General features: G+C 42.2%; 1 protein-coding gene across 1 annotated transcript in view; it reads left to right on the top strand.

Moving 5' to 3' along the window:
- cct5 (chaperonin containing TCP1, subunit 5 (epsilon)) overlaps positions 1 to 13,947 on the top strand; it is a 37,523-nt gene that overhangs the window by 11,120 nt on the left and 12,456 nt on the right. Inside the window, exon 5 of the mRNA XM_068010265.1 lies at positions 11,956 to 12,148. Within this exon, the coding sequence (XP_067866366.1) occupies positions 11,956 to 12,148 (193 nt within the window). The remainder of the gene's footprint in view (positions 1 to 11,955; positions 12,149 to 13,947) is intronic.

Raw genomic sequence — 13,947 nt, forward strand, 5'->3', positions numbered from 1 at the left:
AGAGGGACCTGGTCGTTTGTAAGGACAGCGTGGAACAGGCTGATATGCTCGAACAGGTTGAGGTTAAGAGGGAGGATGTGCTGTAAATTTTGAATGATATGAGGACAGATAAGTCCCCGGGGCCAGACGGGATATACCCAAGGATATTACGGGAAGCGAGGGAAGGGAAGAGATTGCTGCGCCTTTGGCGATGATCTTTGCGTCTTCACTGTCCACTGGAGTAGTACCGGATGATTGGAGGATGGCAAATGTTGTTCCCTTGTTCAAGAAAGGGAATAGGGATAACCCTGGGAATTATAGACCAGTCAGTCTTACGTCGGTAGTGGGCAAATTATTGGAGAGGATTCTGAGAGACAGGATTTATGATTATTTGGAAAGGCATGGTTTCATTAGAGACAGTCAGCATGGCTTTGTGAGGGGCAGGTCATGCCTCACAAGCCTTATTCAATTCTTTGAAGATGTGACAAAACACATTGATGAAGGAAGAGCAATGGATGTGGTGTATATGGATTTTAGCAAGGCGTTTGATAAGGTTCCCCATGGTAGGCTCATTCAGAAAGTAAGGAGGCATGGGATTCAGGGAAAGCTGGCTGTCTGGATACAAAATTGGCTGGCCCATAGAAGACAGAGGGTGGTAGTAGATGGAAAGTATTCAGCATGGAGCTCGGTGACCAGTGGTGTTCCACAAGGATCTGTTCTGGGACCTCTGCTCTTTGTGATTTTTATAAATGACTTGGGTGAGGATGTGGAAGGCTGGGTTAGCAAGTTTGCCGAAGGTTGCTGGAGTTGTGGATAGTGTGGAAGGCTGTTCTAGGTTGCAACGGGACATTGACAGGGTGCAGAGCTGGGCTGAGAAGTGGCAGATGGAGTTCAACCTGGAAAAGTGTGAAGTGATTCATTTTGGAAGGTTGAATTTGAATGCAGAATACAGGCTTAAAGACAGGATTCTTGGTAATGTGGAGGAACAGAGGGATCTTGGGGTCCATGTCCATCGATCGCTCAAAGTTGCCACCCAAGTTGATAGGGTTGTTAAGAAGGCGTATGGTGTGTTGGCTTTCATGAATAGGGGAATTGAGTTTAAGAGCCGCGAGGTTATGCTGCAGCTCTATAAGGCCCTGGTTCGACCACACTTGGAATATTGTGTTCAGTTCTGGTCGCCTCATTATAGGAAGGATGTGGAAGCTTTAGAGAGGGTGCAGAGGAGATTTACCAGGATGCTGCCTGGACTGGAGGGCATGTCCTACGAAGAAAGGTTGAGGGAGCTAGGGCTTTTCTCATTGGAGCGTAGAAGGATGAGAGGTGACTTGATAGAGGGGTACAAGATGATGAGAGGCATAGATAGAGTGGATAGTCAGAGACTTTTTCCCAGGGTGGAAAGGGCTATCACCAGGGGGCATACTTTTAAGGTGATTGGAGGAAGGTTTCGGGGAGATGTTAGAGGTAGGTTCTTTACACAGAGAGTGGTGGGTGCGTGGAATGCGCTGCCAGCGGTGGTAGTAGAAGCAGATACATTAGGGGCATTTAAGCGACTCTTGGATAGGTACATGGATGATAGTAGAATGAAGGGTAGGTAGTTAGTTTGATATTAGAGTAGGTTAAATGTTCGGCACAACATAGTGGGCCAAAGGGCCTGTACTGTGCTGTACTGTTCTATGTTCTAAGCGCGAGTCCTGAAGAGTGTGTTGCCTACCTGCTGCCAGGGTAAAGGATATCTTAGCAGCTGTTGAGGGGGGGGGGGAGGAGAGTATAATTGAAGGGATGTTCAAAATCAAAAACAAACGAGAGAGCCGAGGTGCAGGGTAGTGAAGAGTCGACGGTAATAAAAGTGTGACAGGAAGGGGCAGAAAATATAAGCAGAAGAGTGCAGCAGAAATTAGAACCAGAATGAGTAATAATGGTAAAAGTCAAAGCTTAAGGCTCTTTATCTGAATGCACGCAGCATTTATAACAAGATAGATTAGTCAACGGCACAAATAGAAATAAATGAATATGACTTGATAGCTATTACAGAGACATAGTTGCAGGGTGACCAAGACTGGGAACTCAATATTCAAGGGTATTCGACCTTCCGCAAAAATAGGCATAAAGGAAAAGGAGGTGGTGTAGCTTTGTTAATAAAGGAAGGTATCAGTGCGGTGGTGAGTAGTGATATAGGTGCAATAGATTGTGATGTGGAATCAGTTTGGGTGGAAATAAGGAATAGCAAGAGGAAGAAGTCACGGGTGGGAGTTGTGTATAGGTCCCCAAAGAGTTGTCTTACTGTAGGACAAAGTATAAATCGGGAAATAATGGCGTGTAAGAAGGACGCTACAATTGTTGTAGGTGCTTTTAATCTGCATATTGACTGGACAAATCAGATTGGCAGAGGTAACATGGAAGACGAATTTGTAGAGTGCAACAGGGATTGTTAGTTAGAGCAATACATTGCAGAACCTACCAGGGAACAGGCTATTTTAGATCTAGTAATGTTTAATAAGGTAGAATTAATAAGAGATGTCCTAGTTAAGGATCCTACAAGCCTAACATCGATCGTTGGGAAAATGCTAGAGTCCATCATTAAGGAAGAAATAGGACATTTCGAAAAGCTTAACACAATCAGAGTCAACATGGCTTTGTGAAAGGGAAATCATGTTTGACCAGTTTGCTAGAGTAATTTGAGGATATAACAAGCAGAGTTGATAAAGGGGAACCGGTAGATGTAGTGGGTATTTGGATTTCCAGAAGGCATTCGATCAGGTGCCACATAAAAGATTATTGCACAGGATAGGAGCTGGTATTGGGGGTAATGTATTAGCATGGATTGAGGATTGGTTAACTCACAGAAGACAGAGAATCGGGATTAATGGGTCTTTTTCAGGTTGGAAAGAGGTAACTAGTGGAGTGCCACAAGGATCAGTCCTGGGGCCTCAATTATTTACTATCTATATTAATAACTTGAAGGAGCGGGCAGAGTATAATGTATCCAAATTTGCTGATGCAAAAGTAGATGGGAGGGCATGTTGTGATGAGGACGTAAGGAATCTGTAAGGGGATATAGCTAGGTTGAGTGAGTGGGCAAAAACCTGGTAGATGGAGTTTAATGTAGGAAAGTGTGAGGTCATGCACTTTGGTAGGAAGAATCAAAAGACAGATTATTATTTAAATGGAGAGAGATTCCAAAAAAGTGCAGCACAGAGGGATCTCAGTGTTCTTGTAGATGAAACACAAAAAGTTAGCATGCAAGTGCAACAAGTAATTAAGAAGGCAAATGGAATTTTGGCCTTTATTGCGAGGGGGTTGGAGTTTAAAAATAGGGAAGTCTTGTTACAACATACAGGGTGTTGGTGTACAGTTTTGGTCCCCGTATTTGAGAAAGGATATACTGGCATTGGAGGCAGTTCAAAAGAGATTCACCATGCTGATTCCTGGGATGAAGAGGTTAACTCATCAAGAATGGCTAAACAGGTTAGGCCTTTATTCATTCGAGTTTAGAAGAATGAGGGGTGAACATATTGAAACGTACAAGATTCTGAGGGGGCTTGACAGGGTAGATGTTGAGAAGATGTTTCCAGTAGTGGGGGAATCTCAAACTAGGGGACATAGTTACAGAATAAGGGGACACCCATTTAAAACTGAGATGCAAAGGAATCTCTTCTCTCAGAGGGTAGTGAATACTTGGAATTCTCTAGCCCAGAGAGTTGTGGAGCTAGATCACTGAAAGTATTTGAAGAGGAAGTAGATAGAGATTTTTGAAATATTGGGGAGCTGAGGGCGATGAGGAGCTGGCACGAAAGAGGAGTTGAGGTCTGAGGCAGATCAGCCATGATCTTATTGAATGACGAGGGCAGGCTTGAGGGACCGAATGGCCTACTCCTGCTCCTATTTCTTATGTTCTTCTGGTGTGGAATTTCAAAAGGCAGGTGGAGTAAATCCAGTTGTGGTCCCTATAGGAACGAACGATATAGGAACAGGGAGGGGAATAAAACAAAGATTTGAATTTATGTAGCGCCTTTCATGTCCTCAGGACATCCCAAAATGCTTTACAGCCAGTGAGGTACTTTTTGAAGTGTATTCAAAATGTAGGAAATGCAACAGCCAACAGCAAGACAGTAATCACCAGATAACCTGTTCTTAGTGATGTTAATTAAGGGATGCATATTGGCCATCGCACTGTAGATAGTTTCCCCCTGCTCTTCTTTGAAGTAGTGCCATGGGATATTTTACATCAACGGGGAGAGCAGACAGGAACTTGATTTAATGTTTCATCTGAAGCATGGCACCTCTGACTATGCAGTACTCACTTAGTCAGTCTAGATTTGTGTGCTCAAGTCTCTGGACCCGTCTTGCACCCGTAATCTTCTGACTCGGGCAGAAGTGCTACCCCTGAGCCACAGATGACTGGATCCTGATGGGGTGTTATCAAGAGTTAGGGAACTAAATAAAGCTGGACCTCAAGGATCGTAACCACCAGATTATTGCCTGAGCCACATGCAAACTGACATAGAGGCAGACAGATCAGGAGAGTTAATATTTGGGTAAAGAGCTGGTGTAGGAATGAGGAGTTCCTTTTCATGGAATATTAGCACATAAACAAAACTGGAGAGCAGTGAACAGAAGATAGGGCATAAGTTGCCAGGGAATACATAGTTAAAGAACAAGAGTGTAAAAAGATGCTTAAAAATAGAAAGGATCTGCTATTAAAAATGAGTTAAACTGTCTATAGCAATCTACACAGTGTAGTAAAATGGGAACTCAAGGCGATAATACGGAGGAAGGAACACAGTACAATAGTGATTACTGCGACATGGCTACAGAAAAATCAGGACTGGGAAATAAACCTTGCAGGGTATAACAAACTTAGAAAATACTGAAGGAGAAAAAGGGAAGGCAGAGTAACTATACTTATTAAAGATAACAATGGCAGTAGAAAATAAAATAACAGCTATCAAGATGGAAATAGAATCCACATGGATAGAGATAAAAGAAAAAAAGGATTAATCACTCTAATCGGGGTAGGCTACAGACCACCTAATAGTGGAATGCATATGGGGGTAGAAATATGCAAACGTATTAGGGAAATTAGTTTTTTCTAAATGGGGTTTCAACTACCCCAAAATTAATTGGCCAGAAAAGGCACATAAAAGGGATAAAGGAAAAAAATTCCTGCACTGTGTACTGGACTCCTTTTTAACCCAATATGTAAGAAGCCCAACACTGGAGGACTCGCTACTGGATCTAGTAATGGGGAATTACCCAGAGCAAGTAAGAGGAGTAAAAGTAGGGGGACATCTAGGCCAAAGGTTCTTAACCTTTTTGCTTTTAAGGCCCTGCTTCTACGTTACAAAATTTTCACAGGCTGCTTGTAGCATTATACAAGTAATTTTTCCTTTATAAGATTTAGGCAATTAAGCATATATTTATTATTTTTGTTTTACTTAATACAAAACTTCTTGTTGTGCTGAGCAACAATTCTCAGTGCCAGTGCTGGAAACACTCAGCGGGTCAGACAAGATCTGTAAAGAAACAGTTAATGTTTCAGGTCAATGACCTTTCATCAGAACGACTCATCAACTTGAAATAATTGACTTCATTTCTCTTTCCATCTGCTGAGTATTTTTCTTGCAGATACCTGCTTGTATGTGGGATCTTTAAAAGCACAATAATCCCTTTTCTCCCCTCCCCAAGAATGGTTATACATGGGAACTTTACAGATCAAAAACAGAAAAGCAACATCCACATTGTGGAAGGGAGATGAAGTTATAAAATGTTGAAACTAAGAGACCTGTGAATCTTAAGCATTAGGAGTGAGTTACTCATGTTTAAACATTTGACTTACTGTGGACGCCACTGATGATTAAACACTGCCTCATGTATTGCAAAAGGCAACAATCTCCTTGATAAACCTGACAGCCACCATTGTTCCAAATCCTTTCTAGACTAAAAGGTATGGTGGTAAATAAACAGTGGAAAACCTTTAAAGAAACAATTCAAAATATTCAGCAAAAATACATTTCTTTGAAAAACAAAAACTCAGCAAGAAATACCCATCTGTGGCTCACTCAGAAAATTAAGGATAATGTTAGATTAAAAGAAAAGGTTTACAGTGTTGCAGAAAAGAATAGCAAGTCTGAGGATTGGGACTATTTTAGAAACCAGCAAAGGGCCACCAAAAAGTTGTTAAAGGAAAAAATAGAATGTGAGTAAACTAGCCAGTAATAAAAAAAAAGATTGTAAGAGCTTTTACAGGCAAATCAAAAGGAAAAGAGTATCTGAAGTAAACATTGGCCCCTTAGAAGCAGAGACGGGAGAAATTATCATGGGGAATGAGGAAATGGCAGAGGCATTGAACAAATATTTTGTGTCTGTCTTCACAGTATTCAAGTTCCATACCAGAACTAGACAATAACCTAGGGGCTAAAAAGAGTGAGGAAATTAAAGAAATTCATATCAGCAGAGAAAAAGTATTGGAGAAACTTAAGGGACTAAAATCTGACAAATCATTGGGACCTGATGGCCTAAACTGTTGGATTTTAAAAGAGATAGCTGCAGAGTTAGTGGATGCGCTATGATTTTCCAAAATTCCTTTAGATTCGGGAACAGTCTCATCAGATTGGAAGTTGGCAAATGTTACACTGCTTTTCAAGAAAGGAGGGAGAGAGAAAACAGGGAACTACAGGCCAGTAACGCCAGTCATTGGGGAAATGCTGGAATCTATTATTAAGGAAGTCTTAACAATGAACTTAGAAAAGCACAGTATGATTAGAACAAGTCAAAATGGTTTTACTAAAGGGAAATACTGTTTGACAAATAAATTAGAGTTTTTTTGAGGATGTAACAAGTAGGGTAGATAAAGGGGAACCAGTAGATGTAGTATACCTGGATTTCCACAAAGGTTAGTAGGCAAGATAAGGGCTCATGGAGTTGGGGGTAATATATTAGCATGGATAGAGGATTGCTGAATGGACAGGAAGCAAAGATTGGGCAGAAACGGGGCATTGTCAAGTTGACAGGCAGTAAATAGTGGAGTGCCGCAAGGATCAGTGCTGGGGCCTCCGCTATTTACAAGCTATATTAACAACTTAGATGAAGAGACAGTAATTTATCTGTTTGCTGATGATACAAAGGTAGAAGGAAAGGTAAGCTGTGGGGAGGACACAGAGGCTGCAAAGAGATATAGACAGGTCAAGTGAGTGGGTAACAAGATGGCAGATGGAGTATGATGTGAAGTTATGTACTTTGGTCATAAGAATAGAAAATCAGAATATTTTTTAAAAGGTGTGAAACTTGTAAGTGTCGATGTTCAAAGCGACTTGGGTGTGCTTGTACAAGGAACGTAAAAAGTTAACATGCAGTTACAGCACGCAGTTAGGAAGGCAAATAGCATGTTGGCCTTTATGGAAAGGGGATTGGAATACAGGAATAAGGAAGTATTGCTACAGTTGTACAGGGTTTTGGTGAGACCACATCTGGTGTACTCTGTAGTTTTGGTCTCCGCATTTAAGAAAGGATATACTTGCATTGGAGGTGGTGCAGCAAAGGTTCACTAGATTGCTCCCTGGAATGAGGGAGTTGTCCTTTGATGAGAGGCTAAGTAAATTGGGTCTGTATTCTCTGGAATTTAGAAGAATGAGGGGTGATCTCATTGAAACCTATAAGATTCTAAAGCGGAAACAATCTAAAACATGGGGGCACAGTCTCAGGATAAGGAGCCGATCATTTAGGACTGATAGGAGAAATTACTTCACTCAAAGCGTTGTGTATCTTTGGAATTCTGTACCCCAGAGGGTTGTGGAAATTCCATTATTGAATACATCTAAGGCTGGGATAGACAGATTTTTGCTCCCTCAGGGAATCGAGGAATATGGCGAGCGGGCGGGAAAGTGGAGTTGATTCCTAAGATCAGCCATGATCATTTTGAATGGTAGAGCAGTTTCGACCATATAGTCCACTCCTGCTCTTGATTCCCTGTCCACTAGTGTTACGAAAAGGTGAAAAAGAGGTCTCTGGTTCTCTTTCAGCCTTCACCTGGTCTTACCATAACAGGGTTTAATTTTAAACACACTGTTTTTAGCTCCCTCTTGGTGAATCCTTGTTCACTGTTTTCCAATTATAAGGCAAAAAAACTAGCACGAACAGGCTCTCGGGTTTTAAGAAAAGTTGAAATTTATTAAACTTGAACTTAAACTCTAATTCGGTTAACGCCTACGGATACACACCGCGCCCCATGCCAGCATGCATACGCGATACGTACATGCAAATAGAGACAGAAAAGAGCAAAAGAAAAATAAAGTGGAAAAGTTTGAGGCAATAGAGTTTTTGTTACGGTTCTTGGAGCTCACTGTAGAGTCCTTGATTGTCGGTAGATCTTGCTTTTTGTTGGGGCACAGTATTCTTCTTAAACCTTGTTCGCTGTAGGAGATTTTTCTCTCTTGGGATTTATGTGTCTTCAGTGGATTCAGAGGCTTGTGAGAAAGAGATGGGAGCAGGCAGACAGGAGAGGCTGTGGCAGGCCAGCCAGGAGAGATCTTCTCAGTCCAGGAGCATTCTGCTTTTTGCCCAGACTGTACAAATTCAAAAAAACTCAGGTTGCCCAGCAGGTTAGTCATGTGACTAGCTGGTTTGACCACGTTCATTTGTGTATTCAGCCATCTTAGCAGTCAACCTGGACTACAAGCTCTGCCCCCCACCCCCCCACCACCTCAATGTCTGTTAGTATGTAAATGTTTTTTTCCAGCCACGGCTGATCTGTTTAACAAGTCATTTCCTCGCTCCAACAGTTAAAAATCAATGTTCATGACAAAGTTGATGTGCCTCATTCTTGGCAGGTGGGGGCCTAGCATGGCCCAATCACCTGCAGACCAAAGCACTGCGTGCTAGGCACGGAGGACCACGGCATCTTCCTGCCTCAAACCTAAGTGTAGTAGCAGGCCGAAGGCCTACTGAGGCCTGTCTCACTTGCCTTACCTGCTCCTTCAAGGACTGCTGTCCAGATCTGGTACCAGTAACATGCTACCACGCGGTGCATGCAGGCCACAAATGTGGACAAACATCATCGGCGCTGTTGCTTTTATCACTGCACATACATGGCCAGGCCGAGGGGGCATTGGCTGAAATATGGCAAAAAAAATCAGGTGAACAGTTGGATTTTTAGCAGTGTTTGTACCAGAAGTAGAGGGCAAATTACTGTTCAAGTGGTGAAAGTGGCAGTGTGCAGGTATAGTACAATGTATTATTGGTTGTTTTTAGCAAGCCTCTTGGAACTTTTTCATGGACAACTGATTGCGAACCCTGATCTAGGCAATAGTGACCACAATATAACATGTCTTGGGATAATAATTAAGAAGGGCATAAGCATGACAAAGATCAAGTTAATAGATTGGAGAAAAGCTGATTTTGAGAGGGTGAGAATAAAACTTTGGAAAATTGGTGCAAGGACTAGGGGACACAGCTTGAAGGTTTAGAGCAAAAGATGCGAGGGAGATGTGAGGATTAACTTTTTTTAATGCAGCGAGTGGTAATGACCTGGAACTCATTGCCTATGAAGATTGTGGAAGTGGAGGCGATTAGTGATTTCCAAAGGAAATTGGATGGGCACTTGAGGGAAGTAAACTGACAGGGTTATGGGGATACAGTGGGAGAATGGGACTGACTGGATTGCTTTACAGAGAGCCAACTTGGACTCAATGGGCTAAATTGCCTCCTTCTGTGCCATAATGACTTTTAAATAAAATGGACAACAATATTGGCAAACAATGATATGGAGCACCAATGGGAAACATTTAAAATGGTGTTCAATGGAGCCCAGAAGAAATGTATTCCACTTTAAAAAAACAAGCAAACTAAACACTAATGACAGACTATGGATGATAAAAGACTTGAGGGAAAATTTGAGGGTAAAGAAAGAGACACACACTAAGTACGTGGACAGCAGGGTAGAGCATGACCAGGGAGAACCCGAAGAGACTAGGAGAGACGTTTTTAAAAAAAAATTAGGAAGGCAAAGAGGAACTAACAAATTTAATAATCAACATGAATTAAAAGTAAAATACCCTACACGCACATAAATAGAAAAAATAGGAAAGCCAAGATGGGAACAGGACCACTAAGGTTCGGCCAGGATAAAGCCACAGGCGGTGACCGCGAAATGGCAGCAATGTTAATTGTTTTGTTTCAGTATTTACCAGGGAGGCGGATCAAATGGACATGACGTCGGAACATGATTAGAAATGATATAACCGCATTTAAAATAGGAGAAATATTAAATAAACTAATCAAACCTGGAGGATAAAACGCTTAAATGAACGGATTGCAATCACATGGTTTTAAAGAATCTCAGAAAATGATAGCAGAGGCACTATTGCACATATTTTATAATTTGTTAGAAAAAGGTGCAGTGCTGATATACCTTTATTTAGAAGGAGAGATAGAACATGTCCAGGGAACTATAGACCAATCAATTCAACATCCGTAATGGGAAAAATTGGAATTCCTACTCGCGGAGAAAACAGAAAAAACATCTACAAAATATAATAGTGAACATGGATTTCAATAGGGAAAGTCTTGCTTGACAAACCTCATTGAATTCTTTGAAGAAGTAACAGAGGAGGCAAGGATGATGTAGTAGATGTAATACATCTAAATTTCCAAAAGGTTTACAAAAGGATATAGAGGCTGGAGAGGATATGAACAAAAAATTTACGAGGATCATAACAGAATTGCAAGGTTATACCCATCAGGAAAGGATGAACAGCCTGAATCTCTTCTCTTGGTCAAAAAAGTTTGAGGGATGACCCATTAGCGATCTTTATAATTATGACAAGTTTTGATAGAGTATACACAGAGTGTTTCCAGTTATGGGGTAAAGTCAAACTAAAGGCCATCAATATAACAGTCACCAAGAAATGAAATAGGGAATTTAGAAGAAACTTCTTTACCCAGAAAGTGATGACAATGTAGAACTTGATATCACACGGGGTGTTTGAGATGAATAGATGCATTTAAGGGGAGGCTACATAAGCATATGACGGGGAGGGGAATAGGGGGTTCTGTTGATAGTTAGATGAGGAAGAATGTGAGGAGGATCGAATAGAGCATAAATGTCAGCATTGACTGGTTGAGCCAAAAGGCCTGTTTCTGTGCTGTATATTCTATGTAATTCTATGTATTGTTTGGACATAATGACTTGAATCTATTGGGACTTTCACCTTCATCTTGGCTATTTTAACACAATTAATGGAGGACTTGTGTCACTTATTTTTCCTTTCTGTCTAGTGCTTTACACTTGTCTGCATTAAATTTCATCTTCCATTGTTCTGTCCACTCACTTATTTTAGTATTCTATCATTTTTGATCTGTTGCCTTCAATTTCAGTGTACCTTCTAGTTATTCGCTGCACATTTAACCAATTTTTGCTGAATTCTTGAATCTAACTCATTGATGTGAATTTGAAATTGTAGTAATTCCATCAGTTTGCCTGGTACTTTACAGTACCTCCTTCTCCCATCCCAATTCAACATGACTCATCTAACAAGTACCTGTTGTTTTCTATCCTTTAGTAATTTCCTACCCCATCCCAGGTTTTACTGTGACTCGCCATGGCCTTGAGCTGAACAAATACCTTTTGGTGTGGAACTTTTATCAAATGTTTTCTGAAAGTCCAGATACATAACGTTATAGGATTTATCATCCGCTTCTTGCTTCCTCAAGTCAATTTTTCAGTATACCATAGTGACCATTCTTATACACTCCTAGGAAATTGTTTATTAGTATTTATTTATAGACAACTTTTTAATATGGAACTGAGCCAGTCAGTAACTAGATAGAATCTGCTCCAATTTGGTATCCTCGTGGCCATCAGTTTGTGGTATCGTTGAACCTACATTCCAGAGGTGGATAGCCAAACTTTGTAACCCATTGTTGCAGTAATCTTCCTTGCTTTTTTCATTTTCAAAAATTATTTATTCTCCATTCATACAGTATTAATCGTTGCCATAGACAAATGGCAGAAATTGCAGTAAATGCTGTCTTAGCTGTTGCTGATATGGAGCGCAAGGATGTAGACTTTGAGCTGATGAAGGTGGAAGGTAAAGTGGGTGGAAAACTAGAGGACACGCAGTTAATTAAAGGAGTTGTGGTGGACAAAGAATTCAGCCATCCACAAATGCCAAAGGTAGGTTTTTTTCTGCATTGTAAAAGTCAATTCGAAAGAGTATATGATACACTTATGTGCATAGCTTGAAACCGGCAATTTAGTTATCATTTCAATGATTTTTTTTCTCTCCAATTTTGTGTTCAAAAATGATAACTTGCTGGACATGGTTTACAACAACGAGTATTTATATAGAGTTTTAACATAACAAAGTGTCTCAAGGCGCTTCACGGGCGTTATAAACCTCATGACACTGAGCCTCATAAGACTATATTAGGGCAGATGGCCAAAGGCTTGGTCAAAGAGGTAGGTTTTAAGGAGGATAGAGGCGCAGAGAGGTTTAAGGAGGGAATTCCAGAAATCTTGTTTTAATTATTACATTGAAATAGTAACCAGCATTTCTAATTGTATTCTTTCCAAGGCTCTCCTGCCATAGTATATCAAGGGGCTGGAAACTGTGTAAACCCCCTCTGGCTATATGTATCAGAGAATGTTGAATATGAAAAGAAAATGTACATTGTAAATATAACCTGCAATGGCAAGTGTAGTGAGGCATCCCATGTATTGTACTGAAAGAAACTGATGTGTATTGCACTTTATGGGCTGGATTTAGTCATGACAGCAGGGTTTTCGGTGCTGGGCTGAAAAGGCATGGGGAACCCCATGTTGTCCTTTCGGAGCAAACCCCCTCCCCCATTGCGCGATTCACCGGCAATCAGACACTTGTGCCCAGTGCTGGGATTCCTGTCCCTTTAAGGATGGGAAGCCTGCCTCCAAGAACTTCTAGCCAAGCAGAGGCTCAGCAGCCCAGGAGTATCAGCAGTGCCACTGGAAGTGGTGGCCACTGCCGATTCTGCAGGAGGCCTGGAAGCAGGCCCAGTGCTGGAGCCCTGGACCATAAAGGCCTGTTACCTCACCTGAACTCAACGACCTTTGTTTGGGTTGGGTCGGGCCCCTCTTGCTGGTCCGGCTTTCTGGCTCAGGCCAGGTCTGGGTCGTGTAACTGCTCTGCTGGTAAGTATTAAAATAAAAAACTTAGCTGAGCTGGGAGTTTGGGACGAAACTGAGTCTGCGCAGTGAGCGAGTGACATCATCATGCATGCACTGCAACTTCGTGGACCTTCCCAGTCGGAAGGTAAGTAAAGGGACGGTTGGGTGGGGTCGGGCTCCAGGCGAAATTGGAGGGACTCGGGCCAGGTCAGAATAGGGTCCACTGTAGATTGGTCGGGTGCGGGTCGGGTTCTTTTTCCCAACCTGGGCAGGCCTTTACCGGACTGGGGTAAGTGAAGCAGGGTTGTCGGGGCCAGTCCAGCAAGGATGGTGTGGGGTGGTCGATGAGGGTGGGGCGGGTGTTCATGGAGGGGCCGTCTTTGCTGCCGGGTGCTCTCAATTGGCCACATTGCCCACAGTTGAGGCCCCCCAGCCAGCAGGAGGGCGCCTCGTTTTACTGGACAACCTCCCCGTGTTGGGGAGGTGTTGCTCTTGGCCACTAGATTAATTCCAGCAGCGGCGGGAAGAGAGCCTTGAGTGGCTATTAATTGGCCACTTATTGGCCTCTGGGCAAGAAGACTGTCTTCGGCCTTTCCCTTCCCTCAACCCCCAACCTGACTTAATCGCAGTGCGACAAGAAGGTGACAGGCCCTCCTCCGCTCCCCGCCTCCCATCGCAATTCTGTTCGGGGGGACCCCCCGCCTCCTAGCCCATCTCCAGGAGGCCCATTAAATTCCGGCCCATGTAATGTCAAATTTGAACCATTATGTAATATAGGTCACGCATTTTTGTGAAGTATATTTTTGGGAAAAATTGTGTTAAGCCTTGTA

Source organism: Heterodontus francisci, chromosome 2 (genome assembly GCF_036365525.1).
Source record: "Heterodontus francisci isolate sHetFra1 chromosome 2, sHetFra1.hap1, whole genome shotgun sequence".
Taxonomy (NCBI): Eukaryota; Metazoa; Chordata; class Chondrichthyes; order Heterodontiformes; family Heterodontidae; genus Heterodontus; species Heterodontus francisci.